Source organism: Sus scrofa, chromosome 2 (genome assembly GCF_054392235.1).
Source record: "Sus scrofa isolate SSC_HxYL_T2T_F1_AM1 chromosome 2, Sscrofa_HxYL_maternal_Yorkshire_Landrace_v2.0, whole genome shotgun sequence".
Taxonomy (NCBI): Eukaryota; Metazoa; Chordata; class Mammalia; order Artiodactyla; family Suidae; genus Sus; species Sus scrofa.
In genome coordinates this window covers 160,882,803-160,900,744 of record NC_139384.1, presented here as the reverse complement: position 1 = coordinate 160,900,744, position 17,942 = coordinate 160,882,803, and the positions used below count along the sequence as shown (strand labels likewise).

Genomic DNA, 17,942 nt, shown 5'->3' with positions numbered 1-17,942 from the left:
AATCTCTGATTTGAAAATACTCACATCTGGGATTCTGGGTTCTGCGTCGTGAGGAATGTCTGTAGAATTTGCAGGATGTCTGTGGTTTTTGTTACTGTATGGGTAAGTGTGTGGATTTTGCAGCCTGTTCATCTTGCCCAGAGGTTGTCAGGAATGCCCTGTAGGAATTCCTGTGGCGTAAGCATGATCGGATTGTCAAGTCTCATCTCCTTATACTGCATCACGAGCCTCGCACCGCTTTCCTTTGCCCCAAGGACTGGGAGTGGGAGGGAGCGGCTCATGCACATGTGCTTTCATTTCTTCTTCGGAAGGGAAGGCAGGCCGTTAACAAGATCTTTGTAACTCTGCAGACCGCTGGCTCCCTCGAGCCCCGTTTCCACCGTTTCCACCTCGCGTGAAGTTACAAGGATGCCTCCATTCCCCCTTCTCCCCCCCCCCCCCAGTTCCCTAGAATCATGCAGAGAATAAGGGCTGGTCTTTTGGGTGCCCTGGACAGGCGGGCTACGTCCAGTCTGGTGAGTCTCCTGTGAGGAAGGCCTTTCTGCCCTGGATGAGAGCCTCCTCTTCTAGGTCTTCTTCCTTTCCCACTCCTGAGGTAGAGAGAGACAGGAAGGGTCAGTGGGGTGAGCGTCTAGGGCGACTTAGGATAAAAGCACTGCCCTGCCCCTCGCTATGTACAGCTCCCCGGGGCTGGAGGAGTGGGGTGCTGGTCCCACTCTCCTCCTTTGGCCTTGGGGAAGCAGCGTCTCCATGTGCTGGGACTCGTGTCTCAGGGGCTCAGACACCACAGCAGGGAGGCAGGCCCAGGGGTCCGAGTGGGGGCTGCCCCAGTGTTAGTTATCCCACAGCCCCTTGGCTGGGCCGGGAGGCGGACGGGAGAGGAGCCAGAGCATTTGGTCAGGCAGCTGAGGGCGGACAGCCCACAGGGCTCCGATCCTCCCGGGCCTGGGTAGGGGTCACCTGAGGCCCGGGACCACACCCTAAGCCATCCTCAGGGTCCCCGGCCGGCCCCGGAGGGGATGGCGTGAATCAGGGCAGAAGGGGAGGCTGGAAACTTCTCGGTGGAGACCTCGTTAATCCCAGACTGCCTCGCGCCTCCAGCACCTGCCTAGATCACGGGTGCTCGCGGGTAGTGACCCAGGAGTCACCCCTGATTCCTTTTGCTCATCCTCCACGTCCTCAGCCAATCCGGTCCTGCCCCCAGAGCGCGCTGCTCGCTGTCACCTCCACGACACCTTCCTCATGTCCGCTGCTCGGGCTGCTTCTGACGGGCCCGTCCTCCACACGGTGGCCAGACGGGGCTTTTCGCGGGATTCATGCTCAGAAGCTCCTTGCTCCCAGCCTGCCGGGGACCCCACATCCGTGCGAGCCCATCCAGAGCCCTTCCCGTGCCTCGAGGCGCACAGGCCAAACGCATGTCTGTCACCCTTCAGCTAAGAACGATGCCCAGGTTTAAGTGTGTGAAGAAAAAGGACAGTCATTTTCCATGACCCGGGGAATGTGTGCGAAATTCAGGTCTCCCTGTCCACAGACGGCGTTTTAGGGGCACCCAGCCATGGGGGTCCCTGGCGGCCCGGGGCTGCTTCCCACCCTGGCGCTGAGCCGGTGGTCGCCAAGGAGACTCGGGTCCGCGGAGCCTCGGAGGTTTGGCGGCGGCCGGGCCGGCGGGGCGGGGGGGCTTTGCCGACGCCCCACTGGCCTATCTCGCCCCGAGCTGCCGCTTCTCCCCCCGCCGTGCTGACGCCCAGGCGCCCGTCTTTGAGGCCCGCCCTGTCCTGTCCGCAGCCCCGGAGTCCAGCGCGCTCTGAGGCCACCGTGCCTCCCCCGTGCTTCGGCGCACACTCCCGGGGCGGCCGAAACCTGACCCGAACCGATGCCAGGCTGCCCATTCCACGGGCCGCGCCTCGTCCCGTGTCCTGCCTCGGCCGCAGTCGCGCGGTTGCTTGCAGGTCCCGCCCGAGGGCGTGGGGTCGTCGTTCTCCGCCTCCCTGGGCCGTGGGACGCCTCTCGAATGCAAGAAGGTCTGAGCCAGCCGGCCCCCATTGAGAGGTGGGACTGTGGCATCACAGAGTGACGCCTCTGCCAGCCTTGGCTCCGTCCCCCCCACGCCCCCGAGGTGGGGCCTTTCGTGTCCCAAGACACATCACAGGCTCGGAAACCAAAGCTGGCGAGACGCCGTTTTAAGAAGGAATAAATGTGTCCGAGTGAGATTTGAGGGCTTCCCCTCCGAGCGGAGGTCGAGCATTTTGCTTCGTGGATGTGTTGGCAGTTCTCTGCCTTTCTCACTAGCTGTGATTTTGGCTCTTGGTGAGGTTCCAGGGAAAGGAAGCTTCCAGATCTCTGCATTTTGCCGAGCTGAGCTATGGACGTACCTTGGCTTTTTGCAGCACCCTTCCTTGGTTGGAGGTTACGATGGACGGGCTCCTCTTCCGTAGCTCAGAGACGCAGTTGACAGGGAGAGGTTGCTCTGGGGCGCTGCCCTGGGGCTTGCTGGCCGCTTCCTGTTGATGACAAGAGACAGTGACATGAGGCGAGCTCCCGAACTGGCTACCCACGCCCTGCCTGCCTGCCTGCCATCCAGAATGCAAGCAGGGAGTTCCCGTGGTGGCTCACTGGTTCACGAATCCGACTAGTAACCATGAGGATGTGGGTTCGATCCCTGGCCTTGCTCGGTGGGTTAAGGATCTGGTATTGCCATGAGCTGTGGTGTGGGTTGTGGAGGCGGGTTGCAGCCCGTGATGCTGTGGCTCTGGCTGTGGCAGCTGTCGCTTGTATTCGACCCCTCGCCTGGGAACGTCCATGTGCTGCATGTGCAGCCCTCAAAAAAAAAAAAAAAAAAGCAAGTAGAAGGCTCTGTGCAGACATGCCAGCATCAGACAGGGTGAGGGGTGGGCCTTGGAACAAAGATAATGCCTAATATTACCACAATTCCCCTGACTGAACCCTCACGACGCACCTGGCGTTGCATAGTTGAGCTCCTTCAGCCTTTTCAAGCCCACACAAGGCAGGTCCTGTTATGAGTCCTCTTTTTATAGGGAAGAAAATGAGCCGGTCGCTCCTCAAGGCCACGCGGCTGGGGAGGGAGGGCTGGGCTCAGCCCCCAGCCCTGTCCTTTTTGGCCTCCTTCGCAGTCTCTCCACTGCCTTTACTCCTTAGGTTCTCCGGGTGGTGGCCTAGTCCCCCCCTGGGCGGGTTCCTTGAGGGGACGTGTTAGTAGCTAAGCCTGCAGAGAACCCAGAGGCGACTCTGTCTCCAAGGGCCGTCACAAGGTGAGAAATGGAGGGGAAGCCTCTGGGATGTGGCCTGCGGGGTGTGCTGGCGGAGGAGGGGCCACCTCGCCTGCACCAGCGTCTGTGACGCTGGGAAGTTACTCCGTCCCGGCCGCAAGCCCCTCTTCTGTAAATGAGAAGCACTGCTGGGCTGGGAGGACCTGCTCTGGCTTCCGAGTCGGGAGGTGTGGGCTCACATCGGACACTAGGCAGTACTGTTTGTTCCCAGAGACCCCTCGCGCCCAGCAGACCCGTGACTCGGTCTCTCTGAGTCTCATTTTTTCTTTGTCTACAAGCAGATATAACATTTATTCATTCGGCATTTATTGCACTCCTGCCGTTTTTCAGATTCTGAAGGATGAGGGCTCTAATGATCCCGTAGACACGGCCAATTCTTTTTTTGCGGTTGTTGTTTTTCATGGCTGCATCCGAGGTATATGGACGTTCTGAGGCCAGGGATTGAATCCGAGTTGCAGCTCTGACCTACCCACAGCTGTGGCCGAGCCAGGGGTTGAACCTGTGCCTCCACAGTGACCTGAGCCTCTGCTCTTGGGTTCTTAACCCACGGTGGGAACTCCTACATAGTCTTAATGAAAGTACAACCTAGTGGGGAAGACAGCGTCAGGACATGACTATGTCTCCTGTACGTGTGTGCATATCCCTAGAGTCACACGCAAGTTGTGGCCAAGTGCTACGAGGCAGAACAACAAGCAGCACTGTTGGGAACCTAGACCAGTGGTTCCCAAATGAGGGTGATTTTTGTCCTCCTAGGAGACACTTGCCAATTTCTGGAGACATTTTTGGTTTTCCTAACTGGGCATGGAGCTGCTGGCACCAAGTGGGTAGAGGCTAGGGATTCTACCAGCCATCCTGCAATGCTCATGACAGTTCCCATAAACGGGAGTCATTGGCTGCAAAGGTCATAGCGCCGAGGTCCGGGCACTGACAGACCGAGGTCGGCGGAGTTCTCCCTGGGGATGTTCCAGGCAAGGCGAGGGTTGCTGGAGGCTTGGAGATAGTGGATGCAGAGGCCTGAGCTCAGGGCCCGGGGCCCTGGGACCCCAGCAGAGGGCGCGTGCCTGGGGCCTCGAGCAAGGCTCTGGGGTCTGGACTTGCTGGGGTGGGGATCTAGGCTCTCATTTGGCGGTGTGGCCTCGAGCAAGTCATTCAACATCGAACCTCGTTTCCGGGTCGGTCTAATGGGGTGAATACACATAATCCTGCCTCGCGGAATGCTGTGAAGACAGTGTGAGACAGCACAGGTTAAGACGCTGTATTGGCCCGTGTAAGGGGGCAGCATGAGTTATTTTTGCTCAAGGTGGAGTAGAGTATCAGTGACCCCGAGGCTACTTGTGAGGTCACACACAGGATAGAGTCAGATGCCGGGGCTTCAGCAGAGAGAACACAGGCCCGAGAACTTGTCCCAAGAGCCCCACAACCTCACAGCTGTTCCACTCAGGGCACTTCCCCTCCGAGGGCCTTGGCCCTCATCTGTAAAGGAGCATGGCTCCTGCGCCCCAAGAATGAGCCCGAGGTGCTGCTGCACACACCAAGGGGTTAAGGAGCAGGCGCCCCCGGCGCCGCGGCGCGGACTCACCCCGCTCTTGGTCCTGCTGCTCACGGAGAGCCCCAGGGCTGGGCCCCCCGCCAGGGACTGCTGCAGGCGCTCCTTCACAGCCACCAGCCGCAGCTCCAGGTCTATCCTGCGCTCCTCCTTGGCCCGGCACTGAGCCTCCAGGGTGCCCAGGGCCTCTTCCAGAGCCTTTATCTTGGCCCCTGTGTTCAAAGACACGGACAACAAATAGCTGAGCTGGCCTGAAGCGACAGGGACGTAGGCAGGGCCTCAGGCCCTCGGCTGTCTTCCTGGAGGGCCTTTCCAAGCCCCAGTCCTGGTTCGGGGTGGACTTTGGGCCTGGGGTTCCAGCTCTGCGCTGGCCTGTGTGGTTTCAGCTGCCCAGTATCCGTTCCCTCGTCCCCCTCTCACTCCCTAGAGTCTGGATGGGGCCGACCTCACCCCTAGTTCAGGGGTTGGCACATAACTTGGACGTGGCCCACAACTCTGTCTCATTTTCAGGTCACAGTGATGGGTTTAGGGATCAGACTTGGTCCAATCCAAGCGAGTCCTGAGATCACTGTCGGGCGGGGCCACTGGGAAGCGAAGCCTCTCTGCTTCTCGTGGTCGCGTGAGTTGGATGAGGGCTGGCTCTGTGCGGTCTGAATAGCACCCTCCGCGGCGGAGGGTGAAGCGCGTTGTGGGGAAGGAAGACAGGGTTAGGGAAGTACTTCCTTGTGACACCACCCAAGTCCCTGGGCCTCGCCAGGCCAGGTCACGCCCGTTTCCATCACGTTCTTTTCGTTTCTAAGCCAGTTTGACTTTGGTTTCTCTTCCTTATAGCCAAGAATCCTAACACAGGGCCTTTAACAGCAAGCACAGGATCTTGCTGCTGCTTCAGTTTAAGCCAACACACCTGTATTAGGACTTTCTTTGTGCCGAGAGCTGTGTTGGATTTTCCCAGGTTTAAAAATTAGTTGGGGGGTTTGCCCTGAGGAAGGCGGCCCTGGAGTGTTTTCTAGCAATGGCTGTTCTTTGCATTTGCTCATTTGCTCATTTATTCGTTCACGTATCCATTGGGTAAATAGTTCCTGAGTGCCTGCTTGCACCAGGCACTGTTCTGTGCCCTTGGGATACATGCGGACAAAACAGGGGAAGATCTTTGCCTTTGTTGAACTGATAAGTGTGTGTGTGTGAGAGAGAATAATATAATCTGATGTGTTAAAAAATGATAAGCGGAGTTCCCGACGTGGCGCAGCGGAAACGAATCCAACTAGGAACCATGAGGTTGCGGGTTCAATCCCTGGCCTCACTCAGTGGGTTAAGGATCTGGCGTTAAGGATCAGCCATGAGCTGTGGTGCAGGTCGCAGACATGGCTCGGATCTGGCGTTGCTGTGGCTGTAGTGTAGGCCGGCAGCTGCAGCTCCCTTGGCCCCCTAGCCTGGGAACCTCCATGTGCCATGAATGTGGCCCTAAAAAGCAAAAAAAAAAAAGTGTGCTAAACAACTGTGGAGAGAGTTGAGCAGAAACGCAGCAGAAGGTGAGTGCAGAGGAAGCCGAGGCAGGCAGGGCCTGCGGGGAGCACCCTGGCGGTGTCAGGGGCCGCTGCTCCCAGGACCTGGACCCGCGTCTCGCGCACACCGGGGCGCTCAGCGCATGTCTGTGAGTGAGCGAGTTCCCGTGAGGGTCAGAAGGGTGCTTTATTTCCTTGATTCAAAGGCACGTTCTGTTCCTGACATTTTAACCTTTTTCTAAAATCCGATCTCGTTTTACCCCCTTAAGTGCACACATTTGTGTTGCTTTTTCATCCCCTTGCTCTAAAGGCGGTTATTAAGCCGCGGCGCTCCCCTGGTGCGGAGGGATGATGCTGAGCAAGACTGGATGCCGAGGGGAAGGAGGGGGAGCCGAGGGGGCAGGAGAAGGGCACCCGTGCTGGAGGCCGCCCCGCAGGGATACCTGGGCAGTCCCGAAGGGCTTCCTTGAGCTGCCTCTTTTCCTGCCGCAGCGCCGCCAGCTCCGTCCGGATCGTCTCTTTCTCTTTCTCCAGCTTCTCTTTTTCCATCAGGTACCTCCTGGCGTCCTCCTCGGCTCGGTTCTTGCCGTACTTGTATTGGTGGGCACCTGCAGAGGGAGACAGGACAGGCCCTCAGCTCTGACCCCGGGTGAGAGTGTCTGGGCACGGTAGTGTCTCTCTCCGCCTCCATCTCTCGCCCATAAAATGGGGACATTTCCATCCATCCCCCCGGATATACTCAGGGCCGAGACAAGGAGCTGAAGCGAGGCCGGAGTGCGCAGGCCCAACGAGCACAGGCTCTAGCCCTGGACCGTCTTGTCTCTCCTCTTGCCCTTTACGGATTGCGTGGCATCAGGCCTGGCGGATGTGGCGTCTGTCTGCCGTCCCCCAGGCTTGAGCTTCCTCCCTTGTGAATGTGGGGGTTGGTCACGTTTACCTCTTGCCGTTGTGGGAAGGCGGAGAAGAGGTTATAGCAGCTGGCAAATGGCCAGTGCTTAATAAATGGTAGATAATAGTAGTAATTAAAACACAGGCCGCGATGCAGACATGCTTGGGTTTTAAAAGGGCATTTTTGTAGTTAGCGCTCAGCATATATAAGGTAAATAAATGGCTACATAGGAGTTCCCGTCGTGGCCCAGTGGTTAACGAATCCGACTAGGAACCATGAGGTTGTGGGTTCGATCCCTGGCCTCACTCAGTGGGTTAAGGATCCAGCGTTGCCGTGAGCTGTGGTGTAAGTTGCAGACATGGCTTGGATCCCGCGTTGCTGTGGCTCTGGTGTAGGCTGGTGGCTACAGTTCCGATTCGACCCCTAGCCTGGGAACCTCCATATGCTGCGGGAGCGGCCCAAGAAATGGCAAAAGGACCAAAAAAAAAAAAAAAAAAAAAAGGCTACATGTAAGTTACATTTACAGAGAATTGAAACCTGGCTAGAAAATCAGGCATCACTTATTCTGTTACTGCGAAGTGGTGGGGGCAGTGAGGGACCTCGTGTCTACAGCGGGCGCCACACGATGGTGACAGTAACAACAAATTCTCTTGGCCACCGCTGTCACCATTTACCATATAATAGGCCATTTACATGCATTTCTGTTTAATCCCCACGAAAGCTCACTCTTGATGGGTCGTCTTTATTGCTGAGGAAACCGAGGCACAAAGAGGTTTAGGTCTCCTGGCTGATGATGGTGGAGGCGGGTTTGAACTTGCTGACTCCAGGGGCCACACTAGGCTAGACTGGTGGAGCTTGGGCAAGGCCGTGGTCCGGCCTCTCAGTGGAGGTTTCGTCTTGTCTTTTTTGTGCTCTAGACACAGCCACACGCAGTCCTTTGAGTGGGGTGTGGAGCGCTGGTAACGGGGGGCCTTGTCTCTCCAGCTCTGTGGGGACCCAGTGCTCCCCCTGGCCATGCGGAGTCAGGTCTGCACAGGTGCCCTGCACTCTGAGCCGTAGTGTGAATAAAGCAGGGAGGGCGAAGAATGGGACCCGCGGCTCCCTCTTCTTCCCAGACACACCAGGGCGTGCCAGGCGGCAGGGGGTGCGGGGGTTCTCAGACTCTTGGCTTTTGTAGACTGGGAAGATACACATCAGCAGGGGTACCAAAAAAGGGCTGCCAGCACTCTACTGTATCAGCTAAAGCCCTTAAAACCACAATATTACTCTTCCCAGGAGTCGATAAAATTATATTTTAACATCCCAAGTTGGACACAAATATGGAATAAAATAGTCATTTATATTGAATAGAATTAACTTTGTGTAAAGCTTCGTGCACTGTGCTTATTTTTCTCATTTCATTGTAGCTGGGTGGACACGTCTTCAAGGACCAGATCAGCAAGCAGAGTCACCTTTTGGAGCCACCGCCCGGGTACGCCTTGATGGGTCAGCACCACGGAGAGCAGCTCACCTCACGCCCAACCCTGGAGCACTGTCCCTGTGGCGGTAAGGAAGCAAGCTGGATTGTTTCTGATCCATAAATTGTAAGAAGCTATAATTCTTCGGGCCTCATAGTATTAGTGACAAAATATTTGCTTCAGAATTGTCCAAGCACCTTCCAGAAAAATCTGGGCCTCCATAATGAGGAAAAAAAGGAATACTTAGTGTCCAAGTTAGTAATGTAACTAATACACAAATGTTGTAGTATGTATTAGTGCGTCGTTCCTTTTCATTGCTGAATAATATTCCAGGTGACCTCAGGGGAAAATACGTCATCTTGTCTGATGAGAAGTCGGCTGTTCGCGTTGCAGGGGATACTTTGTAAGCGGCGAGTAGATTTTTTTTTTTTTTTTTTTTCTGCTTCAGGGTTTCCTCCTTGTCTTTAGCGCTAGATTTTGAGCACCATGTGCCTTTTGTGGATGGCTTTGCCTTATCCTCCTGGAACTTCACGGAGCTTCCTGGATGTGTAAATTAATGCTTTCAATAAATGTGGCACCTCTGCAGGCATTATGTAATGTTCTCTATCCTCCTTTCTCTTTCTCCTCTCCTCACACTCCTTCTATGCGTGTGTTAGTGTCCTCGATGGTGTCTCGCGTTTCTCTGAGGCGCTGTCCGTTTTTCTCTGTCCTTTGCTCTCTCTGGTCTTGGGAAGGTGTAACCTCTTGATCTAGCTGTAGGTTCACTGATTCTTTTTGCCAGTTCACATGTCCGGTTGAGGCATTGATAGGGTACTGTCATCTCTTTTACTTTTTTTTTCATTACTAAACGCCATGCTTTGTTAGATTGCCTTGGACTTTACCTAAGGTCCTTTCTCCGCTACACAGCTACCCCCTCGCGTTTGGTGGTCACGTGTCCTCAGGCTCCAGCGAGGCGCAAGCGTTCCCTTTTCTCCGCATCCTCACCGGCGCTTGTTATTTGATGCAGTTTTGGATACTGGCCATCGTGGGGCGCTGTGCCATCTCATTGTGGTTTCGATGTGGATTCCCCTGATGCCTGGTGGTGCAGAACGTGTTTTCATGTGCCCGTCGGCCATCGGTCAATCCGCTTTGGAAAAACGCCTGTGGTCCTATGCCTAGTTTTTAATTGGGTTGTTTATATTTTTCGATGGATGAGTTCTCTGTATGGTTGTATATTAACCCCTTATTGGATGTGTCATTTGTAAATATCTTCCCTCATTTAGTCAGTGGCCTTTTGATAGTTTCCTTCACTGTGCAAAAGCTTTTTAGTTTGCTGTAGTCCTATTTATTTTTGCTTTTGTTTCCCTTGCCTAAGGAGACATATCCAAAAAATACTGTTAAGACCAGGAGTTTCTGTTGTGGCTCAGCAGCAATGAACCTGACTCGTATTCATGAGCTTGTGGCTTCGATCCCTGGCCTTGCTCAGTGGGTTAAGGATCCGGCGTTGCCATGAGCTGTGGTGTAAGTCACAGATGCAGCTTGGATCCCATGTTGCTGTGGCTGTGGCGTAGGCCAGCAGCTACAGCTCTGATTTAACCCCTAGCCTGGGAACTTCCATGTGCCATGGGTGTGGCCATAAAAAGACCAAAAAAAAAAATTGCCAAGACCAATATCAAAGAGTGTACTGCTTATGTTTTTGTCTAGAAGAGTTATGGTTTTAAATCTTTAATCCATTTTGAGGGTTTGTTTTTTTTTTTTTTTGTATATGGTCTGAGAAAATAGTCCATTTTTGCATGTGACTGTCCCATTTTCCCACCACCGTTTATTAAGACCCTGTCTTCTTCCCATTGTGTGTTCATACTTCCTTTGTCATAGATTAATTGCTCATATAAGTGCGGGTTCATGGCCCACATAAATGAGAGAGAGCTCTCCGTTCTGTTTTATGGATCTACATGTCTGTTTTTGTGCCCGTACCATACTGTTCTGATGACTGTAGCTTTTTTTTTTGATGACTAGCTTTGAAGTATAGTTTGAAATAAGGTAACATAGTATCTCCAGCTTTGATCTTCTTTCTCAAGATTGTTTTGGCCCTTTGGGGTCTTTTGTGTTTCTGTACAAGTATTAGAATTGTTTTTTCTAGTTCTGTGAAAAATACCATTGGTATTTTAGTAGGGATTGTACTGCATCTGTAGGTTACCTCAGGTAGTATGATCACTTTAACAATATTAATTCTTCAATCCATAAGCACAGTATTGCTTATTATCATCTGTGTTGTTTTCAATTTCTTGTAATTTTCTTTCTTACTGCTTTTTGAGCATAAATCTTTTATCTCCTCGGTTAGATTTATTCCTAGATTTATTCTTTTAAATGCAACTGTAGAAGTTCCTGTTGTGGCTCAGCAGGTCATCATGGCTCAGGGAAAATGAATCTGATGAGTATTCATGAGGACGCAGGTTCGGTCCCTGGCCTCACTCAGTGGGTTAAGGCGTTGCTGGGAGCTGTGGTGTAGGTTGCAGACAGGGCTCAGATCCCACATTGCTGTGGCTGTGGCATAGGCTGCGAACTGCAGCTCCGATTTGACCCCTAGCCTGGGAACCTCCATATGCCGCAGGTGCGGCCCTAAAAAACAAAAAAAAGAAAATGTAATTGTAGGAGTTCCCTCTGGCTTCGTGGGTTAAGGATCTGGAATTGTCACTGCATTGCTTAAACTTCTGAATCTGTGGGTGTGGCCAAAAAAATATGGGAAGATATGCGTGGGGTGTATGCAAATACTCCTCACTTTAAAAGATGGGATTGTAGGGAGTTCCCGTCGTGGCGCAGTGGTTAACGAATCCGACTAGGAACCACGAGGTTGCGGGTTCGGTCCCTGCCCTTGCTCAGCGGGTTGATGATCCGGCGTTGCCGTGAGCTGTGGTGTAGATTGCAGACGCGGCTCGGATCCAGCGTTGCTGTGGCTCTGGCGTAGGCTGGTGGCTACAGCTCCGATTCAACCCCTAGCCTGGGAACCTCCATATGCCGCGGGAGCGGCCCAAAGAAATAGCAAAAAGACAAAAAAAAAAAAAAAAGATGCGATTGTAAATTTTTTCTTAATTTTTCCTTCTGATAGTTTGTTGCTATGTATAGAAACGCAGCAGATTTCTCTAGGTTACTTTTGTATCCTGCAACTTTACCAAATTCATTGATGAGCTCTAGTAGTTTTTTAGTGCTCTGAAGGATTTTCTATGTATCATATCATGTAATCTGCAAACAGTGACAGTTTCACTTCTTCCTCTCCAATCCTTCCTTTACTTTTTTTTTCGTTTCTTTTTGCTTTTTAGGGCCACATCCACAGCATATGGAAGTTCTTAGGCTGAGGGTCGATCTGAGCTTACACTGGCCTGCGCCACAGCCACAGCATCTGCAGCCTACACCACAGCTCAGCGACGGATCCCCCAGCGCTGATTGGGGCCAGGGATGGAACCCACATCCTCATGGACACTAGTTGCGTTGTACCTGCTGAGCCGCAATGGGAACTCCTCTTCCTTTTCCTCTTTAAGCCTGGTTGCCCTTAGTTCTCTGAACATACTTACAAAGGATGCTCTGAAGTCTTTGTTCAATTCTGCACGTGGGTCCTCGCAAGGCAGTTTCTGTCACCTGCCTTTTTTCCCTCTTTTGGGTCACACTTTCCTGTTTCTTTGTGTGTTTCATAATTTCTGGTTGAAAATTGGACATTTTGGATAACATATTGTAGCATCTCTGCACATACTGAGCCTGCCCTCCTCCTCCAGTCGCTGGTTTGGTCAGCGACCTAGCGGGCTCTTCTAGTGAAGTACATTTTCTCCTCGTGGTGCGAAGCCTCCAAGGTGGGTCCGCAGAGGCTGCAGCCTTGGGCACGTGCACAGTCACCCCGGGGAGCAGCGGTCTCAGTGGGGCTCTCTCTGCCTCTCGTCCTGGTCTCTCTTCCACTGCCTGATTCTGTGGGCGTCACAGCCAGTCGCTGGGCTCCACTAATTGTCCGCTGATTGCTTTTTGGGTTTTTTCCCTCTTCTAATGGTTTATTTTTGTTTTACCTCGTATGTTTTATATACTGTAAGATAGAGCAAGTTAAAGCCTCTCCTCTCCTGAATCTTGTCACCACTTCCAGCGGCGCAATCAGGATGAATATGCCATTTCTCTCAACCCCCGAGTCTCTCTTGCCCTCGGCAGTCAGTTCACTCTCCCACCCAGCCCCCGTCAGTGCTGATCTGCTGTCTACCAGCACAGTTCTCACGGTCCTGGGATTTTATATCAATTGAGTTGTGCAGTATTGGTGTTTCGCCTCTGGCCTCCTTCGTGCAGCGTGATGCTGTGACCTCAGTAAATAGCGCTCTTTTATTCTGCGTGTCGCCTCCTGGCGTCCGCGGTGTAGACGGAGCACCATGCATGCGTGCACGCCCCACTTGAGCAGCACTTGGGTTCTCGGCGGTTTCTAGCTGGTCACAGAAGGCTGAGCTCCTTGAATCGTCAAGCGCGAGTCTTCGAGTCGGCGGCCGCGGTATCATTCGCTCTTCCTTGAAAAAGAGCCACGATGAGAAGGCCTGGGCCCCGCTGCTGCTCCTGAGCAAGAGCCGGGGGGCAGCGTTTGCTCCCGGCTCGGTTTCACTGCCGCCTCTTCGGAAGGGGAGGCTTGGCGGGTGGGCTCTGTAGGGATGACCTGCCTTTCACGCTGGGCGCGGTCTCCCCGTCGCTGTTGCGAATCCGAAGGTGGAACAGCAGCTGACACCTCTGTGCTGTCGGCGGGCTGCAGCTCCGGGACCGCGCCCGGGCCCTCTTAGCTCGTCCCTCCCAGTGTGGAACCCCGGCCTTGGGCGTGGGCGGCGGGCAGGGCAGTGGGGACCCCGTGTCCTGGGCCCGCGCCGCCCCAGGGAGAGCCTCTGCCACCAGGCGGGCCTGGGTGGCGGAAGGGAGGCCCCGGTGGGGCGACAGTCGCCCGGAACTTGGCCTCTGCGCACGGAGCTGGGCTGCGCAGCAGCGCTGGGGGTCTGCTCTCGATGGGGCGATGCAGCCGCTCGGGCCTGGCCGCCGCGGGACGGAGCGCCCTGTCTGCGCGTCCACACCCGCCGGGGAGGAGACGGGCCCGCTGGGCGGCGAGGCGGGGAAAGCAGTGCGTCGTGACGCACAGGCCACCAGCTCTCACTGCTCTTCCTGAGATGGGGTGAACTTTCTAGAATAAGTGTCTTCTGGAGCCTCCACTTTCTGGAGCCTCGATGATTGATTTCGCCGTTTTCACCAGTTACGGTCGTTTCCGGGGACTGAGTCTCTGGAGCCTCTCAGGGCACCATTTTCCTCACGACCCCTCGGTTCGGCCGAGTTTTGTCGCCGTGTCCCCGGTCCTTTGGCAGGCCTCCCGCGCTCGGCGGGACTGACCCGCCGAGCCCCTAGGGTGTCGCAGGGATGATCGGCCGGGCTCGGCCGCGGAAACGCTGCGGCTGGGGGAGCCCGCCGCCCGGCCCTGAGGACACGCAGCCCGGTGGCCAGGCCCCGTGGAAGGCACCGAGGCCCCCTCTCAGGAGCCCGCGAACCGGCCACGTATGAAGTGAGCCGCTTTGGGGGCAGATCCTTCAGTGTGGCAAGGCTTCAGACTCCCAGGGACCAGCCCGCGTCTTGCCTGTGACCTGACCAGCGAGCCTCAGTCAGAGCGACCTACGCCAGCGGCCCTGAGGATTCCTGACCCACACAGGCTGAGACGGGACTCACATTTATGTCTTGAGCTAGTAAATCGGGGTAACGGGGTACGTAGCAGCAGGTAATTAATACGTGATCTTGGGCGAGGCCCTCCTCTCATAGCTTTCAGTTTCTTCCTCTGAAACACGTTGTTGCCCTAGACCCGCGGTTTTCAGCCGCCTGCAAGGGGGCCTCTGCTTTCCCGGGGACAGGGAACAGGTGCCCTGGTAACAGGCTCCCGGTCGGAGCGGCCTCCCGACTCCAGTCACGGCAGCTCCACGTTTCTCTCTCTGTAACCTGGGCTTCAATGTAAGATTTGATTCGAATAAAGAGTCCAATTTTTATCTTTGCTGTAGTTTTTTTTCCTACGCCTTGTGATTTCTTCAATCCTACGTGCTTATTTCAGTTTCGTTTCCCGGTTGGAAATGGGCCTTCCCTACGGCCTGCGTTTCCGGTTTCCACGAGCAGAGCGTGTGGGAGTGTTACCAGCGGCCCTCCAAGTTTTCAGGGGGAAACGCAGACCCAGAGAGGGGAGAGGACGTCCCCAAAGCTACACAGTAATTGAGTGGCCAAGAGAGGAGTAGAATACAGGGCTCCTGACTCCCAGAAGAGCTCATCGATGCTAAAGAAAGTATTAAAAAATAAATCTTCAAAAAGCAAAGACTAGAACTTGACTATTCAGCTACAGGAGGAGGAAAGTAAAAGCAACAAATACAAGACTCTTGGAACACACTGTTCTGTAGGAAGCTGGTTTTGCTCCTAAAGCTGTAGAGATTAATGCTGGGAATCAAAGAGAATTTACCATAGAGTTGTCTGGCCTGCTTTTTTTTTTTTTTTTTTTTTTTTTGTCTTTTCTAGGGCCACATGGAAGTTCCCAGGCTAGGGGTCTAATTGGAGCTGCAGCTGCCGGCCTACGCCAGAGCCACAGCAACGCAAGATCTGAGCCGCATCTGCGACCCACACCACAGCTCACGGCAACACTGGATCCTTAACCCACTGATTGAGGCCAGGGATCAAACCTGCAACCTCGTGGTTCCTAGTCGGCTTCGTTAACCCCTGAGCCATGATGGGAGCTCCGAGTTGTCTGGCCTGCTTAGTCATTCCTGAATAGCGTGGCAGTGAGGCAGTCCAGCAGGCTTCCATGGAGTGCTGGGCTGGGACGCAGAGGTGAGCTGTGCGTGCAGGTGTGTGTATAGGTAGCCTTACGTGGTGTTCAGAGTTTTTCAATCGTTGCTAGTGTTAAAAGACAAACGGAGCTCACATAAAGTCTAGATTTCTGGTCTCTTTGGAGCAGTTGGCCAATCTGGACTGGCACTGCTGTGCAGGGCCTCAGCTGGAGCTGGTAGTGGCTGCCCCTGGAGCTGGGGCCTGAGCCCTATAGCTTCCCACAGCCTCCCCAGCCCAGACCCTGTTGTTGTCCCTCCGAGGGCACCTGCCAGCAGCCCCTTATCCTGCTGCTTGCCATGTCATTTTTCTCAGAGTGGTTCTTAGGACTGCTCTTCACTCATTTCATCACCTGCCCGGTTCCTGGAGGCATCTGATTGTGAGAGCTCCCCCCCCCCCACCCCCGCCCCCACAACTCACTGGAGGCGTGGCGCTTGACCGAAACCTGCGGGTCCACCCGATGGGACTTCTCACTGCAGGAGGAGGCGTGGCGCTTGACCTGGGCTCCAGAGGGACGTGCAGGCTTCTCGTCCTGGGTGGAGACGGGAGGAGAAGGTGCAGGTGGGCTCCCCGGCCTTGGTGTGGGTGCCGTCTGCATGCTTGGCGGCTGAGTGCTTGGCGGCCAAGTGTTTCATGGCCTCTGTGGGTGTGGGCAGCCCTCGACAGTTTATAAACCACCCGCGGCAGCCAACCTTCCTGGGGGGGGGGGGGGCAGCAGAAGGCAGCTGTAGGCTGGAATTGTGCTGAGAGGAAAACTGCGGACGGTTTGTGTATTTGATTTATCATAGTTTGTTTTCACATCATTTGGATGTAGCCTTCAAATTTTCTGAATTGCTAATGTGTGTTTTCACGTAAAAAAAGTCATAGGTGAGATGAGCCAGTGGCAGAAGTGACATAACTAAATGGACTGGTTCTGCGTTTGTGCCTGAAGCGTGTGGAGAACCCTCAGAGTCTCGTCCAAGCTCAGGGAGCCACAAGTCAAACGTGATCGTGTGAGGAGGAGGAGGACATTGCTAAGGACGGTACCACTCACTCCTCTGTGTGAGACCTTCCGATGCCCAGGCCCGGGGCTGAGCGCTTTCCCTGAGTTCTTTCATTTGGTTCTTGCAGTGGTCCTGTCAGCGAGTGTTACTATATCCACGTGGAGATAGGAAGTGAGGACCAGGAGGTGAGGACCAGGGAAGTGAGGACCAGGGAAGTGACGACCAGAGAGGTGAGGAACAGGAGGTGAGGACCAGGAAGTGAGGACCAGGGAAGTGAGGACCAGGAAGTGAGGACCAGGGAAGTGAGGACCAGAGAGGTGAGGACCAGGGAAGTAAGGACCAGAGAGGTGAGGACCAGAGAAGTGAGGACCAGGGAAGTGAGGACCAGGAGGTGAGGACCAGGAGGTGAGGACCAGGGAAGTGAGGACCAGGAGGTGAGGACCAGGGAAGTGAGGACCAGGGAAGTGAGGACCAGGAGGTGAGGACCAGGGAAGTGAGGACCAGAGAGGTGAGGACCAGGGAAGTAAGGACCAGAGAGGTGAGGACCAGGGAAGTAAGGACCAGAGAGGTGAGGACAAGAGAAGTGAGGACCAGGAGGTGAGGACCTAGAGGTGAGGACCAGGGAGGTGAGGACCAGGAGGTGAGGGCCAGGGAAGTGAGGGCCAGGGAAGTGAGGACCAGGAGGTGAGGACCAGGGAAGTGAGGGCCAGGGAAGTGAGGACCAGAGAGGTGAGGACCAGGGAAGTGAGGACCAGGGAAGTGAGGACCAGGAGGTGAGGGCCAGGGAAGTGAGGACCAGGAGGTGAGGGCCAGGGAGGTGAGGACCAGGAGGTGAGGACCAGGGAAGTGAGGGCCAGGGAAGTGAGGACCAGGAGGTGAGGACCAGTGAAGTGAGGGCCAGGGAAGTGAGGACCAGGAGGTGAGGACCAGGGAAGTGAGGACCAGGGAAGTGAGGGCCAGGAGGTGAGGACCAGGAAGTGAGGACCAGGAGGTGAGGACCAGAGAGGTGAGGACCAGGAGGTGAGGACCAGGAGGTGAGGACCAGAGAGGTGAGGGCCAGAGAAGTGAGGGCCAGGGAAGTGAGGACTAGGAGGTTAGGACCAGGGAAGTGAGGGCCAGGGAAGTGAGGACCAGGAGGTGAGGGCCAGGGAAGTGAGGACCAGGGAAGTGAGGACCAGGAGGTGAGGACCAGGGAGGTGAGGACCAGGAGGTGAGGACCAGGAAGTGAGGACCAGGAGGTGAGGACCAGAGAGGTGAGGACCAGGAGGTGAGGACCAGGAGGTGAGGACCAGGAGGTGAGGACCAGAGAGGTGAGGGCCAGGGAAGTGAGGGCCAGGGAAGTGAGGACCAGGAGGTGAGGACCAGGGAAGTGAGGACCAGGGAGGTGAGGACCAGGAGGTGAGACCAGGAGGTGAGGACCAGGAGGTGAGGACCAGAGAGGTGAGGACCAGAG

At 55.0% G+C, this 17,942-nt stretch overlaps 2 protein-coding genes across 24 annotated transcripts in view; one reads left to right on the top strand and one right to left on the bottom strand.

Annotated features, from left to right (window-relative positions):
* LOC106509605 (uncharacterized) overlaps window positions 1-17,942 on the top strand; it is a 126,443-nt gene that overhangs the window by 3,361 nt on the left and 105,140 nt on the right. For 4 of the 9 annotated variants that reach the window (XR_014839098.1, XR_014839096.1, XM_085015062.1 and 1 more), the window contains exon 2: window positions 8,631-8,769. Coding sequence is in view for 2 of the 9 variants with exons in the window: in XM_085015062.1 (XP_084871188.1) it covers window positions 8,631-8,769 (139 nt within the window). In the remaining 7 variants the exon portion in view is untranslated. Of the gene's footprint in view, window positions 1-8,592; window positions 8,808-9,129; window positions 9,272-17,942 lie in introns of those variants that run through there. The other 5 variants (XR_014839103.1, XR_014839101.1, XR_014839102.1 and 2 more) reach the window with 3 other exon arrangements.
* Window positions 276-17,942, bottom strand: part of AFAP1L1 (actin filament associated protein 1 like 1) — a 68,599-nt gene continuing 50,932 nt past the window's right edge. For 5 of the 15 annotated variants that reach the window (XR_014836281.1, XR_014836284.1, XM_085009186.1 and 2 more), the window contains 5 exons: window positions 15,927-16,038; window positions 6,779-6,943; window positions 4,867-5,045; window positions 2,373-2,501; window positions 278-590 (listed from right to left, as the gene is read on the bottom strand). Coding sequence is in view for 4 of the 15 variants with exons in the window: in XM_085009186.1 (XP_084865312.1) it covers window positions 567-590; window positions 2,373-2,501; window positions 4,867-5,045; window positions 6,779-6,943; window positions 15,927-16,038 (609 nt within the window). In the remaining 11 variants the exon portion in view is untranslated. 15 annotated transcript variants of the gene reach the window in all.